General features: G+C 43.2%; 6 protein-coding genes across 8 annotated transcripts; 2 read left to right on the forward strand and 4 right to left on the reverse strand.

Annotated features, from left to right (window-relative positions):
* Positions 1 to 76: 76 nt before the first annotated feature.
* Positions 77 to 1,225, reverse strand: LOC6582462 (pyrimidodiazepine synthase). Its single transcript, XM_002008127.4, has 2 exons — positions 1,070 to 1,225; positions 77 to 911 (listed from the first exon to the last, which is right to left on the reverse strand). The coding sequence occupies exons 1-2, from the start codon at positions 1,095 to 1,097 to the stop codon at positions 214 to 216; spliced, it is 726 nt and encodes a 241-aa protein (XP_002008163.1). The 5' UTR covers positions 1,098 to 1,225; the 3' UTR covers positions 77 to 213.
* Positions 1,226 to 2,380: 1,155 nt separating this feature from the next.
* On the reverse strand, positions 2,381 to 6,862 carry LOC6582463. 3 transcript variants are annotated; one of them, XM_002008128.4, is made up of 7 exons: positions 6,773 to 6,862; positions 5,039 to 5,157; positions 3,919 to 4,976; positions 3,331 to 3,857; positions 3,203 to 3,255; positions 3,042 to 3,143; positions 2,381 to 2,977 (listed from the first exon to the last, which is right to left on the reverse strand). In XM_002008128.4, the coding sequence occupies exons 2-7, from the start codon at positions 5,113 to 5,115 to the stop codon at positions 2,731 to 2,733; spliced, it is 2,064 nt and encodes a 687-aa protein (XP_002008164.1). In that variant the 5' UTR covers positions 5,116 to 5,157; positions 6,773 to 6,862; the 3' UTR covers positions 2,381 to 2,730. The 3 variants fall into 3 exon arrangements, with proteins under 3 accessions (XP_002008164.1, XP_032586793.1, XP_032586792.1); XM_032730902.2 differs by having other exon boundaries at positions 2,381 to 2,974; positions 3,203 to 3,857; XM_032730901.2 differs by having other exon boundaries at positions 3,203 to 3,857.
* On the forward strand, positions 5,220 to 6,101 carry LOC6582464 (transcription factor Adf-1). Its single transcript, XM_002008129.4, has 2 exons — positions 5,220 to 5,524; positions 5,586 to 6,101. The coding sequence occupies exons 1-2, from the start codon at positions 5,368 to 5,370 to the stop codon at positions 6,068 to 6,070; spliced, it is 642 nt and encodes a 213-aa protein (XP_002008165.1). The 5' UTR covers positions 5,220 to 5,367; the 3' UTR covers positions 6,071 to 6,101.
* On the reverse strand, positions 6,626 to 9,575 carry LOC6582465 (pseudouridylate synthase 7 homolog). Its single transcript, XM_002008130.4, has 5 exons — positions 9,380 to 9,575; positions 9,140 to 9,327; positions 8,791 to 9,081; positions 8,630 to 8,732; positions 6,626 to 8,558 (listed from the first exon to the last, which is right to left on the reverse strand). The coding sequence occupies exons 1-5, from the start codon at positions 9,514 to 9,516 to the stop codon at positions 7,220 to 7,222; spliced, it is 2,058 nt and encodes a 685-aa protein (XP_002008166.2). The 5' UTR covers positions 9,517 to 9,575; the 3' UTR covers positions 6,626 to 7,219.
* A 73-nt stretch (positions 9,576 to 9,648) lies between these two features.
* LOC6582466 (zinc finger CCCH domain-containing protein 3) lies at positions 9,649 to 11,963 on the forward strand. Its single transcript, XM_032730903.2, has 4 exons — positions 9,649 to 10,507; positions 10,571 to 11,107; positions 11,167 to 11,362; positions 11,418 to 11,963. The coding sequence occupies exons 1-4, from the start codon at positions 9,792 to 9,794 to the stop codon at positions 11,814 to 11,816; spliced, it is 1,848 nt and encodes a 615-aa protein (XP_032586794.1). The 5' UTR covers positions 9,649 to 9,791; the 3' UTR covers positions 11,817 to 11,963.
* LOC6582467 (THO complex subunit 6) lies at positions 11,950 to 13,242 on the reverse strand. Its single transcript, XM_002008132.4, has 2 exons — positions 13,051 to 13,242; positions 11,950 to 12,996 (listed from the first exon to the last, which is right to left on the reverse strand). The coding sequence occupies exons 1-2, from the start codon at positions 13,161 to 13,163 to the stop codon at positions 12,054 to 12,056; spliced, it is 1,056 nt and encodes a 351-aa protein (XP_002008168.1). The 5' UTR covers positions 13,164 to 13,242; the 3' UTR covers positions 11,950 to 12,053.
* Positions 13,243 to 14,201: the final 959 nt, after the last annotated feature.

The following is a 14,201-nucleotide window of genomic DNA, read 5'->3' on the forward strand; positions in this document are numbered from 1 at the left end:
TGGGGGTGCATTGCGGCGTGTGACACACATAAAACCGGTACAGTGAAGCCTGACTAAGTTACTATAACTAGACATGTAGACAATAGTTAAAATATTCCACTCTTTATTTGTATAAACTCAACCCGGATTAAGATAAAATTTGAATTAAACAAAATAAAATGTTTTACATTAACTCCGATAACATGAACAACAAGAAAAATCTGTAATTATGGCTCAAGCAAGCATATCGTAGTTGGCATTGCCGGCTTTGCGGGTGCGCCAGAACTCCACGTGCTGCTCAGGCGTGACATAGAAGGATTTAACCCACTCATCCTTCAGCATGAGCTCAATCCAGGCATTGAGCTTGGCGAAGCGTTTGACATCAAAGTTATAGCGATCCTCGAGTACAAATTTGATCACAGGCAGACGCTCAAACCAGGGCCAGATCATGTAGTCCACGAAGCCTGGCTTGCTGCCAGAGAAATAGGCCGAGCCACGCTTGCCCAGCTCCTCATCAAATACATCGAAAGCAGTCCAGAGCTCATCAGGCTCTGCATTATGCACAATAATCTTCATAAAGTTGCTGGTCACTGCGCCAAAGCGCTCAACCAAGATCTTGTCCTGGGCACGCTGCAGTGGATCCTTGGGGAGCAATGGATTCTCCGGATACTTCTCATCCAGATATTCCACAATGATGAGCGACTCAATCAGAGATGGCTGATTGCGTTCGCCAACCAAATGCAGTGCCGGCACCTTCAGCAGAGGACTGTAGTCAACCAGCCACTCGGGCTTCTCGGTTAGATTAATGTAAATGATGTGGTGAGGCACCTTTTTGGCATTCAGTGCCAAATGAGCCCGCTGGGCATATGGGCAAAAGCGCATTGAATATAGCCGTGGCACACCATCATCAGGCAACGCCGGCCGTGGAGAACCTACAACATTAGCATTTCAATTGTGATTAGTCATTCTATAAATATAAAAATAAAATACCGATAAGAATGTCTCGCAATATTTCTGGATACTTCAAACTTGTTTCTCTCCACAAAACACGCAGACAATGAGTGATAATTCCATCTAATAAGTGACGTACCTTTCGTCAAATGCTTGCCAGCACTCATAATTAATGCTTGAAGTTTGATGCGGCCAAAGAAAGACGTTTTGCAAAAAAAAATTAATTAATTCCTTGTCCAGCAATTGATTCGTTTGCTTCCGAATGTTAAAGGCAACTAAATAAGAAAGCGTCTGTTGCTCTTACTTAAATGACATTGATTGTAAAAATGTTAAGAGTCGAACTTTTGCTCTCAGTTGCCATAGCTGGCATATGTCATATTCCTTTTAGTTAAGGCCGTTCAGGCAAATGCGAAAAGTAAGCGATAGTGAGCGGCAAACAACCGTTCGTTATGAAACTCGTGAGCGTAGCGGCTGCTCTTTGCGCTTAATATCAAACATGGCGCGCTCCAACTGTTACGTTCTTCACATTCCATATTTGCGAACTCTCTCTCTCTCCCTCACTCAGTCTCTCTTAAATTGTTACGCTGCTTTGTGCTTATTTAAAAACGATTTCTTGTTGTTTATTATGCGAATAAAACGCGTTTGCTACATATTCGATTTTAGTTGTACACCATTTTCGTATTTAAGTATGTAGGTGTATTTGTATTTGTGTTTGTGTTTGTGTTTGTTTTCGCATACACATACGCGCATCCATTCACTTAGTTAAGAATCACGATGATTTGCAAATACATATTTATGTATGTTGCTTTGTATATATGTATATATATTAATGTTTGTATATTAGGGAAAATTCCGCTTTACAACTTTTAGATTTTAATTGAATTGTCAACTACTAAGTACACACATTTAGATACATAAGTAGTTTTTTTTTTTTTTTTTGTTGTAATTTTTCAAAAATGTTCGCTTCGGCGGCTTCAAAAAAATTAACTTATCCTATTTACAAAATGTTTAAAAACTCTACCCAAAGAAGTGTTTATAAAAATAGAAAAATATATATGCAGCAAAAAACACAAAGTATGTGATACCTATAAAATACAATATTCAAATGACTTTAAGCTATTATTATTTTAATTCAAAAATAATTGAAAGCTGCTTTTCAGTTTAAAATTGAAAAAACATTCATTGGACTCAAAAGATCTCTAATAATAATTCCATCAAAATTAGTCAGATAATTGTTAAAGTTTTTAGTTCTATCACTAAATGAAAATGTTTGCCTCGAATATTACATTTGATATAAACGCCTTTTTTTTTTTTTTTTTTGTAAATTGTTTCAAATATTTGGGATTCGTTATATTTGCGCCTTTTGCGGTTCGCGAGTGGGGAATAAAGTTTAAAACTACAATAGATTTTAAAATACTACAGAGTTAAAGTATTAATCGTATGTTTTTTGGTTGTTTTTGTTTTGCATCGTTGCCTGACGATTCCGATCCTAAGTTTCGTTTACAGTTTCGTTTTAAGTTATAGTTTTTTGTTTTAGTTAATTTCAACTCTTTTTTTTTTTTTTTTTGCTCTATAAAATATGCTGTGTTTGCTGCATTTTGATCACGGTTCTTGCTGTTTCGTATAAATAATTTTTCTTTATAATTTGTTTTTTGTTTTTGATTTCTGGAACGACTTGATTTTGTTCAAAAAATGTTCATCTTATTGCTTCTCTCACTCGTGGCCTGACTGCTGGTGGTCTTTTTGTTGCTCTAGTTGTTGTTGTTGTTTTTGTCTTTGGAGTTGTGCTTCTGCCTGGGCTCATGCGGTTGAGCTGTTGGCCAGCCCCGGTGATGCGGTCGTAGCGCCATTTCCCCTGTTGCTAAGGCCTTGTCCTTGTCCACCACCCAGCCGGCTGGCAGTCAAGTACTTTTTATGCACCACAGCTGCTGCTGCTGCTGCCGCTCCTGGAGAGTTGGCGACTGCCGAGCTGACGACTGTGTGCTGCATTTGGCTAACGGAGGCAGAAGAAGAATTGTTGTTGTTGTTGTTGTTGTTGCTGCTGCTGCTGTGAACAGAGTGAACAGAGAGTTCAACAAATGCTCGATTAAGCAGGGCTTTATCACACACACCCCTTCTGTTCGCCATCCTTTTTGCTATTGAACATGGCCAGCTCGATTTCCGTGTGTTGGCTATTCATATGACGCACCCACTCCGCGGGCGTTTCAAAGGAACTGCAATGAAACGAAACTATATATATTGACATTTAGTTTGGATTGCCATTCGATCTTACGTGGAGCAGAGATCGCAGAGCAGTGTCACATGATCCATGTTGTTCTCCTGTTGCTGTTGTACATGCGAATGAGGGATGGGAAGAGTTAAGGGCTTGTCCAATACACCAATGGATCCAACGGCACTCACCGACACTCTGCGTCGCTTCTTTGGCACATAGGTCTTCAATGCTCTCAGCGCCAGATTGCTATTGGCTGTGGAGCTGCTGCTGCTGCCCGTGCCGCTCACACTGCTGCCCATCACATTGCCCGTTGGCTCGGCGGCATGGGTGCCCAGGTGACGCACAAGCATTTTGGTATCTTCAAACGACTTCTGGCAGATCTCACAAACGAGCAGCTTGAAATTGTTGTAATCACGCAACGTATGCTCCTCGGAATCGTCCTGTGGCGCCGAATTCGCTTCCAGCTTGACAGCATTCATCTTAAAGTCCAGCGGCTGCTTGGGCGACAGCTGCGCCTCCTGGCTCAGCTCGTGGTTGTCGTTTGGCAGCGCTCCTGATTGATTGCCCGTTGACCAATCGGTTGGTTCCTGCTTAATGGTCAGAAAACTATGTGGATGTGGGGGCGTGGCCAGGCGTGGTGCAGTCGTTACTTCATAAGACTTGACCACATGCTCATAGTGCGGGGCATCGTGGCCAAAGTATTCGTGGGGTGGGGCTACAAATCGATAAAAATCTGATTATACAAGTATTTTTCTTTCAAAGAACCAAAGTTTTACCTCGCTCACAGGATCGCTCGCGGCGCAGACGTCTCTCGTAGACCATGCCCACATCGTCTCTTTCTCGCTCGCACAGTGGCTCCTCCACCAGACGTTCCCGTTCTGCATAGTCCGAACGGCGTAATGTGGAGTCCGCTGGTTCGGTGGCCGGCGCAGCCAGTGGACAGCTGTTGCAGCCGACTTCTGTGCAAATGGACATTTGTGGTGGTGGTGGTGCAGCCACTGTGGTTGTAACTGCTGTCGCTGACTGTGGTAGACTTTCGACTTGGCTCGCTGCTGCATAGCAGCACTTGTCCTCCGGGTCAATGGCCACTTCCTTGTTGACAGAGATGCCGCCGGCAATCAGCTTGCTGCTGCTCGCCACGCTGAGCAAACCCGTGTGGCTGGCCATTTTGGGTGACTTCACAATCACCGGACTGTCCTTTGGCATTACGGAAGCACCCAAGCCGCGAAATTGTTGATGCTGCTGTTGATGATGATGATGCTGATGCGGATGCGTATGTGAATGTGGATGCGTATGCAGATGATCCAGAGAGTAACGAGCAGAGCTGCTGCTGCTGCTACTGCTGCTGGGCTTGTTGCTGTACATATCACCGGGAAGCTGTGCGGACGACATGGGCGGTGGTGGCGGAGGCGGCGCCAGTGAAGAACGTGTGCCATTTGAAACATACAAAGCACTGGGCTCACGCTGATGATGCAGGTGGTGTCCAGTGCCGCTAGCACCGCTTGAGGTGCTCGTCCGGCAAAGGCCACGTATCTTCAGGATTTCTCCCCCGCGCAGCACTTCATTTAATATATCATTGGAGACCGTTGCTTCGCCACTGTACATATACTGCACAAGGATTTGTATGGCACGATGACTCAGATCAGGCGGAAGCACTATATAGAGAACGCCATTGGGCGCTGTAATTGGCGCCGTCTCAAACATGGTGGCAAAGAACTGGCTGCAGGAGCTCAAAATAAATTTGTGCGCTGATATGCCCACTGTGGGTATATCTGAATTGATGCCACTGTTGCTATACGAACTGTATAGCATAACGTCGGCAAACTTCTCATTTCTGCGAGTTGATAAAGGAACTTGATTAGCTCAACTACTTTCTCTCAATTAATGTGTACTTACTTGTAGAGCGTCGCTATGGAAGTGTTCAAATAGGACAAATGCGAGTCCCATTTCAGATGATAATTCTCGGCGGCCATTTTCGCGGCCGTTAAGCGTTAGTTGAACGCAACTGTTGTCTACTATTTGTCGAGTACAATAAAAAAAAAATAGAAATACAAAATCAATAATAAAATCGATAAGTGGCGCGCAAAAATGAAATAACTAGTGAACGTTGCGCAACACTGCAAATGCGTTGCTATCGAAACGCCTATCGAGCTATCAAATTGTATTTGTTTTGATGCACTCTGTGCGAGTAGTTGGGAAAATTTTGTTTATATTTTTTGTTTACAATGTCCACGTGTTCTGAATTTGACAATCGTCTTATAGAACTGGTGCGTTCCAATCCCAGTTTATATGAACGCGAAGTTCGTAAATCACCATATGATTCCAGTAAGAAAAAGAAAACTGAATTGTGGTGCAGCATAGCAACATCCTTAAAAACTGATGGTTAGTGATGTTCTATGTAATTTTTATGAGATTATATATTAAAACATTTTCAAATTGTTAGTTAACACCTGCATAGGACGATGGAATTTCATTCGCGAAAAGTTCCGCAGAGAACTGCTGAAGGATCACTCCGATTGGGACTTTTTGCCAAAGCTACAGTTCATTGCACAACACAAACACCACAGCAGCAGCAACAACGGCCATCACAGTGGTGAACGACAAGTTGTTAATATAACGGCACCTCTAACTGCTAATTGGCATTCGCAAGGCACCGAGGAGCTCATCGAAAACGATGAGGAAGATGCGCTGCAGGAGGCAATGGACGAACAGCATGCATCCACAGTTAATGTGCAACCACCGCTAGCAACACCAGCACCACCACCGCCGGACACATCGTTCAGTGACGGCGCCATGAAACGCATTGAGGCTCTGCTGCAGGGCTTGGGCGCCAATCGTAGTAAGGCTGAGAAAAAGATTTTGGCCTATTTGTGCAAATGCAATCTCCGTGCTCTCAACGACGAGCAAATCGATGATATATTTATTTAAATAAGTCTTGAGTATATAAGTCAAATTGTAAGTATTTTATTTCACTTAGGTGTTGGGCGCAAAAATCGAAGTCGCAAAGCAACTCCAACTATGACGCAGTTGGTTGAAACGTTTCGTCTCACTGCTGGTCAAAGAGTGCGCGCGCAAGCAATAACATGTCCAATAACCATGTCTGGCTGGTTTGGGTGGGTGGGTTGGTGTTTGGGTGTGTGAATAGACGACGCCAAACAAGCATTTAGTTTATTAATTTCGATGACACTGTCCTGCATGGTTACACTTAAGGGCAACGCAGTGCACCAGGCCCACCCCAATCCCTCACAACACCCCACTAACTGCCGCTCTATCAGCTAATATGAACCACTAATACTTCATGCATCATGCCCGTCGTCGCCCACCTTTCTAAAGTTGATGTGTGTGTAGTAGCTGTAGCGCATTAACACCACATTATCGATTGATTTGGGCAAAGGCACGCACAAAAATCGATAAGCATGCAAAGCCAATGCAAAGTAATGTATATATATATAAATATAGTTCAATTATTTAAATACTTTTCAATACTGTTAATTACTGCAAAATTATAGACTCTTTTATTCATTGTTAATAAAGGACTTCTGTTTAAAAATACGCGCCTAAATTTCAATGTGTATGTGTGCGTTCGGGTGAGTATATTTAATATGTGTATATGATTCATGTATGATTCACCTTATTCTTTCCTTTTGTTCCGATTACTTGTAACGGTCAAAACAAATTTACAGTTACTTTCTGATTAGCTTCGTATCTTATTTGTTATTGTTACTCTTCTTTTACAACATTAATGGTAGGCACACGCACAAACACGGCGACGTTATATGTTGCGCAGCGCGTCCAAAGCTCTCGCTTGTCAGCGTACTAATGGCCAGAGAATAGGACTTTAAGTTTAGTCCTGGCCGGACGCACACACACTCACTCAAAGCGTCAGACAAAAGACCGAAGAGAGCAACAGCGAGAGAACGTGAGCATAAGAGAGCGTACCGTGCACTCACGTGCGCATTGTTATTGTTGTGGTTGGTTTGAAGTAACACACACACACTCACACACACAAACACTAATATAGAAGGCGCGTAAATTGATTTTTCTTATCGATTTGTTGTTTTAGTAGCTGCTTTTTTTTCAAATTGGCTGCGGCTGCGCTTCGGCTTCAATTATGGGAACTTCTTGTGCGAGCTTCTTAATGATCTCCTCTTTTTCCAGCTGCATTTGTGTGGCCGTTGAGGTATCCTGTTTAAATAGCTCGCGCAGAAGCATAGTCGCATAAACAGCTGTTGGCAAAGTAAACTCCAACAGTAGAGCCGTATAGCAGTTATCAGACTCAGGGGGCTCAGGTGTAATCTCAATGTTTTTCAACTGCTCCCAGTCAGAGGCTATCAGTGTGTCCTCGTATGTGCTGTACCGACGAAAACTCCATTTCAAGTCGTCCGTTTTTATAAGCAGTTTACGATAGGCACCACCAAGCGCATAGGTTTTCTCCTTGTGTCGTAATTGCTCTGACGTTAACCCTACCTCCGCGAGCATCTCGTCATACCAAGCGCCACACTCATTGCTCGGATATGTTATATCGTAACCAGGCAGTGGGAGTACAACATCTGATAATTTATATTTGCCTCCGGCTATGTCCTCATCTGTAAGTGGCCGAACTTTACGTTTGAAGATCGACTCCTCTTCCAGCGGATTGTCACCTTCACCTTCCAACACATCCTCCATGATTTCGTCGGTTTCAGCTGGAGGCACAGACTCCTCTGGAGCTTTAACCTGCTGATCATTCTCTTCCTCGACGTAAACTAAGTCTCCAGGAATCAGCTTTAAGCCAAACTCTTTTATACGTCGCGAAGCGATGCGATTGAAGATCAGACTCTGATAAGCATGAGGGTATAGGAGTAGCATATTACGTGGAATGCGACGCAGAGCTGCAGCGTAATCATTCTCGCCATATGTGGCCAAGCCGTCCAAGAGTTTCTTTTCAATAAACTTATTTCCATGGAACTTGGCTGCAGCCGCAGCTGAATCCCGATTCTCCCACCAAGCTTCACGTATAGCGCGCATAAACTCCACATCATTGTCGCGTGGCTTTAATATCAACTCACAGGCCAGTTTGTAGTCGCGTTTGAGCAACGCCACGCCTACCTCATGAGTGGGTACACTGGCGCTATTGCCAAACCGCTGCAGGCCATAATAGTTGATAAATCCGCGCTCTTTTAGTGACTCCAATGCCTGCTCGATGTGCTCTCGAGGATGTGTAATGTGGCGTAGTGCAATACGGAAGCGATTGCCTTTAAGATCGCCCAACTTCAACGTTTCAGGCCGGAAGGAAAAGTTACCAATGTGAACATTGCCTATGCCTCGCGCAGCATTTGCGATGGCCTCGGGAGTACGGCGTTTAATGCAAAAGCGTTGCGTGGTTTTTGCGCGTTTATCTTTGGTTCCACAATAGTTCACCTGCGATGGATGCAGACTGTTGATAAATATGTGGAAATTATCTGATATTGATCTGAAACGCACTTAGAATAATATGTCGGAACTCACTTCAAGCGATTTGCTATTGTTGAAGCCACCTCACTCGTATCCATATTGACTTTGTGCACCAGAAAGCTAACAAAGTCATGTGGAAAATTCCAGCGGCTATCAGCTACAGGTAAAATACGAAAAAGTTAAGATTTGATTAATGCCTTGGAGAAATAACTTACAGCGGCCTGGCTTGGGCTTTGCTATGCGTATTATTTTCTGCTCTTCCACCTGTTGATCTGCCGGCTGGTCAATTGTTTTGGATACCAATTTGTTCCTGTAGAGCTGTTTCACAAGATGATGGATTAGAGTACGTTCCTCCTTAGTGAGGCTGCTAACGTTTATATCCACTTTCTGTTCACTCTTATTATCATATTTGAGTGCGGACAAGTCGGCTATTTGCTGCCACACTTCTTTGTCAATGATTGGGGCCAGCTTATCGCGCCATTCGTCCAATACAGTGGGATCCACGGCTGCAAATAATAAACAGTTAAAATTTCAAACCAATTTTCCTTAACCGCAGCTACAAACCTTCAATTTCCGCTTTTGGCACGTTTAAATCATTCAGCTGTAGCACGTGTCCGTCAGTGTCGATTTCGTTCACATGGAAATCGGAGAAACGAGATTTTAGAATGCCCGTAAAGCCTGCAATATCTGCATTTGTGAATTCCGTAATGCCCACCTGAGTCTCAAGCAGTGTGCACTTCTGCTGTGGTACTCTGCAAGGAAAGCCGGTGAGTTCTTTGAAATCTTAGAAATATAAAACTTCACCTGTTGACTGATTGTGATTGGTCATTGTTATGTTTTGAGTGCTCTTTCTTTTGTCCACGCCAATTTTGCTTGTTATACGGTTTGGATTGGAAATTCCGACGTCCTCGTCCTCGTCCTCGTCCACGTTCTTTACCCATTTTTAATTTGTACAAACGTTTCTTGGTGCTCTTATTCTTTGACAATATCGATAAATGCTCATACCCGCGTTTCGATGATTTTAGCCATTCACATAAGTACGTAGCTGTAATCGAGGCGTAGCGATAGTTACGTAGCTGCGATTACAATGTCTGTGTAACAAAAGTTGATGAAAAGATAATACAAAAACATATTTACACTCAGCCACGCAATTAAAGTCATCTTAAAAACAAAAATAGAACTTGCTAACAAATTGTGATAACAAAAACACCCTAATATGCTGCCACACATAAGTGCCGAAGAGAACATTCCACCCGTGGGACGAAGAGTGTATATAAATCCGAATTTTCATAGTCAAGTGACGAGTGCGCTGCAGCCTCAAGGCCGACAGAGTCATGCGCTTGAAGCATGGGAACGACCAGCCATACATATAAATCCGTATTTTCTGCAGCGGCAGCGTGAATATCAGTTACAGCAAATGCAACAGCTTCAACAAGAACAACTGCATCAGCAACAAATACCACAACAGCAGCAGCAGCAACAGATGCTACAACAACAACAACAGCAGCAACAGCAACAGATGCTACAACAACAACAACAGCATGTTACGTATTATCAGCAGCAAACTGTTGCTGCTGCATTGACGCCGCCTCCTCCCGCGAAAATCATAAGCAAAGCAAGCACTTGCTTGGTACGCAAGCAGCAAGCAGCCCCACCCATTCAGCGATGTGTACAACCTCCTCTAGTTAGCATAACCAAGCGAAAACTCGTCAGACAAAGTGCACTCATAGTAAAACCAGCTGTGGCTACAACTGCCAAGCCCACAACTACAGCTGTAACTACCGCCAAGCGAACCAAATACAAGCTAGTGCGCGCCATATCCCTAACCGCACACAGCAGCACGCCCTTGGTGAAGAAACGTAGAACTAAAGAATTTGTGGCTCGCTACGCACTGAGACGCACAAATGATGCAATCGCTGGCAAAAAATTGAGGTAAGTCTCTAACATAGCTTCATCAGTCTCCTGAAATAGTTCTGCTAACCAACTCTATTGCAGCTTAAAGAAATCAAACATTCTCAAACCCAGCGTAAACAAATCGCTAAGCATGGTGAGCATACATGGCGTCATGTACAAGAAGACAGCCAAGAATAAGCTGACCAAACTGGATCCCAATGTCTCAGCGAAAAAGTCTGCGCCAGCTCAGCAGCGGAAGGCAAATGGCTCGATTGGTCGCACGTTATTTGTGCGTGGCACCAAATTCGTCCTGGATCCCTCTGGCTGCCGATTGACCCGCGTGCCTGCTCACAGCTCGCCATTGATCGTTAATAAGAGCTTGCGTCGGCGCATCGACATTGGGGGCTTGACTTATGTCTCCTCGCCGAAGGCACAAAATGTTTTCATACGCACCACAAATCATGTGTCCCGTGCCCATTTGATGACAGCCAAGCAGCGTAGTCTTCAGGTGCTGAATCGCTCGCTTGTGAAGACAAATGTACCATGTGCTATCTATCAAAGACTGGGCAAGTGTGCGGCTCACAGTCGAGGCAAGTGTCGACGACTGCACGACAAGCGACAGGTTGCCATCTGTCCAAGGTAAGTACAATTAGCTCTCTAGACGTGGACTTGAACTCCTGCTCATGGTTTTCTTGCAGCTTTCTGCGAGGTGAGTGCACCAAGAAGGATTGCCTGCTCTCACATAACGTGACGCTGGAGAAGATGCCTGTGTGTCGTTACTTCTTACGAGGCGTCTGTGTGCGTGAGGATTGTCCATATCTGCATAAGAAACTGAGCCGTAAGGCCGAGATATGCATTGACTTTCTGCGTGGCTATTGCGCGCGTGCCGCTGATGTAAGTTTTGCTCCATTTTCCAATCGATTCTTATTAACTCCTCTCAATTTTCAAGTGCAATATGCGACATGAATTTGTCTGTCCGGAATATGCCCGCCGCGGCAAGTGCGAACTGACCAACTGCATCTACTGCAAGCAAATGAAACAGCAAACAAGATTATCTGCAGTGCGATCTACACCTAAATCCAAAACTAAACCTAAACCCAAATCTAAAGTACAATCCGTTCCAGCTATTGCTGAGGCTGCCGTAGAGGAATTGCCCGGTAGCTCTCGCTATTTTGTGTGCGAAAATGATAAGTTTCAGGTAGAGGCAGACAGTCAGAAGAAGGATGACGAGCAGGAAGATGAGGCTGAATTAGATGAAGAGGCCTCGCCCAGCAGCAGTGGATTGCGTCAAAGGCCGAAACTGGGCCAACTGCCCGCATTTATACCCTTGGGTGGCAGCGAGCAGTGAACCAGATGACTGCCTTGGACAACTGTTTCAGGTACAAATTAATTCTTTTAAGTATATAATTAAGTAGTTGGCATAAGTTTTAATTTCCTTAGTTCATAGGTTCAAAAACAAATCCAATAAAGTTCACGCTATATTCAAAAGAAAAAATCTGAATGTGGCATTTATCAGTCACAAAACAGAAAATGTGTCTATTTTAAATATATTTTATACACTTAGAGCGATGTTCAAGGTATTTAGCTAAAACGAATCATCCTCGCCATCATCGTCGTCATCATTATCATCTTGCTCTTCGTTCTCCACCTCGTCGCCCTGCACATTGCCGTACATTTCAATTTTACTGTCCAGAAAGCGAAAGTCCTTCAGTATGTGCAACTTGTTGCTGAACCCAGCAATGGACATGAAGTTGAAGGGACTCGTTTGCCACACGGCCGAATAACTGGCTGTGTGCTCCACAGGAATGTTGGCCTGCAACGCTCCATTGAGCGTATAAAACTGCACGTGATTGTGCTCTCCACCGATGAGCACCGAGTCATCTACAAACTCACAGACATGGACGCGACCAGGGTAATCAAATGTGCGTGTGCATTCCATTGAACGCAAATGCCAGATGGCTGGACGTGGACCACCACCACAGACCAGCCAGTCATTATTGACGGACACAGCGCCAATCCATTTGCCCCAATCTGGACGGAGTAGTTGCGCATTCTTGTGCGGCTCTAAAATTGCGGTTGGCTCCTTTTGCTTATCCGACCAGAAATGCACAGTGCCGTCCTCGCCACTCGAGTAGATCCGCCCATCAGGGTGGCCGACAACGCAGTGCACATAGTCCGTGTGTCCGCGATATTCGCGCTGAATGCGTCCGTCTTCCAGATCGATTTTATAGACGACGCCGTCACCGCAGCCAGCATACAATGAATCCGTTTCAGTGCATAGCCAAAAAGAGTTGACATCTGGCACCTCTACAGCATCCACTTGCATGGGTATTTTGATCTCCCAGGCACGTTTAGTGCTCAATGTTTCCTCTTCCTCATTCCACTGGATTCCATAAATGAGTCCAATGGCGCCAACGATTAGAAAATCGCGATGAAAGGCAAGACAGTTGATGTCCACATCGCAGCCCTGCGGAAATACCTTCAGCTTTTTCGGCGGCTCTTCATTTGTTTTATTCAATTCATTTAAACTGCAAACAAATTACTTTAGTCCCAGAAAAATGATTTAATCTCAAACAATTTACCTTAGAACAAAAATGTCGCCAAACAGGTTGCCAGCAAACAGGAACTTCTGTGACGTCGATATAGCTTGAGCCAAAACATTATTATATGCACGTTTTAAATCTGTTTCCTTCATTTTTGTTGATATATTCCTAACAATACAATCCAAGACGCGTTGTTTACGCCGGCTGTTCCTTATAATCGAATACACCCGTATCGATAGCTAGCATGGTTTTGCCAATCGATATATTGATAATATCAACAAGGTGGCAGCCTTGGATAATTTTTGGTAGTCAATTTAAATGAATATTTTAAGTTTAATAACAATAAGTGCTTCTTGCATGTCATTGCACTTGACAACCAATAAATATTAAATCTACAGGATATGTTCACAATTTTTGCATTTACAGTATGATTTTTGTTTTTCTTTTTTTACCATAAATTTCAAAATCCAGTTTCCGAAAAAATGCGTTTTTGTTTTAAGCGAAGTTCAGTGACATTCGAAACCTGAGCAAAGGTGAGCTGCTGCTGATGACGTTGTAGCCACTGCTGGAGGAAGTTTCTTTATTTTACATTATAAGTATTGATTTGTAAACAAGACATGGGCAAGACGTTTTTGCTAATGATTTAATGAACGCTCATGTCTTTTATTTTAATTTGATTGTTCAGAATTTTCCTCATCTGGTTTTGTTTACAAACTGAATAATTTAATCGCCTAATTTTTGGTTTTAGAGCCCACTAATTGTGCTGTTGTTTTCATCCAAAGTCGGCTGACGACTCTAGTATTTTGACAGCTCTAATTTAAATGCAAATTTGAATTTACATATTCATTGCGCTCAATAATTAATTATCGATGTCAATTTAAGTGGCGCCAAATTGCCGACGTCGTCACAAAAATCAAATAAACAAGAACAAAAAGATTACACAAAACATTCCACAAAAGGCGTAAATAAACTATTAAAATTTGTGCGTTATTCAAGCGTAAATGCGGTTTTCTAGAATTAAAAAAAAAAAATAATAATAATAATAAACAAGTTTTTACGCATTTAAATCAAATTTACTCGAGAACTTAAATCAAAATTGAAATCGTCTAGCAAATTAATTAAAATTATTTTTTTAACGACTTTCTTTAAAAAAAAAAAGAGAAGCGAATTCGCACGTCTTGGGAAATACC

Source organism: Drosophila mojavensis, unplaced genomic scaffold (genome assembly GCF_018153725.1).
Source record: "Drosophila mojavensis isolate 15081-1352.22 unplaced genomic scaffold, ASM1815372v1 contig_74, whole genome shotgun sequence".
NCBI lineage: Eukaryota > Metazoa > Arthropoda > Insecta > Diptera > Drosophilidae > Drosophila > Drosophila mojavensis.

What these genes read in the sequence shown, in the direction of transcription:
- LOC6582462 (XM_002008127.4), bottom strand. Translation starts at nt 1,097, where the DNA reads ATGAGTGCTGGCAAGCATTTGACGAAAG. An exon ending in TGGCAAGCATTTGACGAAAG is followed by an intron (nt 912 to 1,069) that starts GTACGTCACTTA and finishes CTAATGTTGTAG; the next exon opens with GTTCTCCACGGCCGGCGTTG.
- LOC6582463 (XM_032730901.2), bottom strand. Translation starts at nt 5,115, where the DNA reads ATGGCCGCCGAGAATTATCATCTGAAATGGGACTCGCATTTGTCCTAT. An exon ending in TCCATAGCGACGCTCTACAA is followed by an intron (nt 4,977 to 5,038) that starts GTAAGTACACAT and finishes ATCAACTCGCAG; the next exon opens with AAATGAGAAGTTTGCCGACG. An exon ending in AAGGATGGCGAACAGAAGGG is followed by an intron (nt 2,978 to 3,041) that starts GTGTGTGTGATA and finishes CTCTGTTCACAG; the next exon opens with CAGCAGCAGCAACAACAACA.
- LOC6582464 (XM_002008129.4), top strand. Translation starts at nt 5,368, where the DNA reads ATGTCCACGTGTTCTGAATTTGACAATCGTCTTATAGAACTGGTGCGT. An exon ending in AACATCCTTAAAAACTGATG is followed by an intron (nt 5,525 to 5,585) that starts GTTAGTGATGTT and finishes TCAAATTGTTAG; the next exon opens with TTAACACCTGCATAGGACGA.
- LOC6582465 (XM_002008130.4), bottom strand. Translation starts at nt 9,516, where the DNA reads ATGGGTAAAGAACGTGGACGAGGACGAGGACGAGGACGTCGGAATTTC. An exon ending in GCCAAAAGCGGAAATTGAAG is followed by an intron (nt 9,082 to 9,139) that starts GTTTGTAGCTGC and finishes TATTATTTGCAG; the next exon opens with CCGTGGATCCCACTGTATTG. An exon ending in ACAATAGCAAATCGCTTGAA is followed by an intron (nt 8,559 to 8,629) that starts GTGAGTTCCGAC and finishes ATTTATCAACAG; the next exon opens with TCTGCATCCATCGCAGGTGA.
- LOC6582466 (XM_032730903.2), top strand. Translation starts at nt 9,792, where the DNA reads ATGCTGCCACACATAAGTGCCGAAGAGAACATTCCACCCGTGGGACGA. An exon ending in ATCGCTGGCAAAAAATTGAG is followed by an intron (nt 10,508 to 10,570) that starts GTAAGTCTCTAA and finishes ACTCTATTGCAG; the next exon opens with CTTAAAGAAATCAAACATTC. An exon ending in CAGGTTGCCATCTGTCCAAG is followed by an intron (nt 11,108 to 11,166) that starts GTAAGTACAATT and finishes GTTTTCTTGCAG; the next exon opens with CTTTCTGCGAGGTGAGTGCA.
- LOC6582467 (XM_002008132.4), bottom strand. Translation starts at nt 13,163, where the DNA reads ATGAAGGAAACAGATTTAAAACGTGCATATAATAATGTTTTGGCTCAA. An exon ending in GGCGACATTTTTGTTCTAAG is followed by an intron (nt 12,997 to 13,050) that starts GTAAATTGTTTG and finishes ATTTGTTTGCAG; the next exon opens with TTTAAATGAATTGAATAAAA.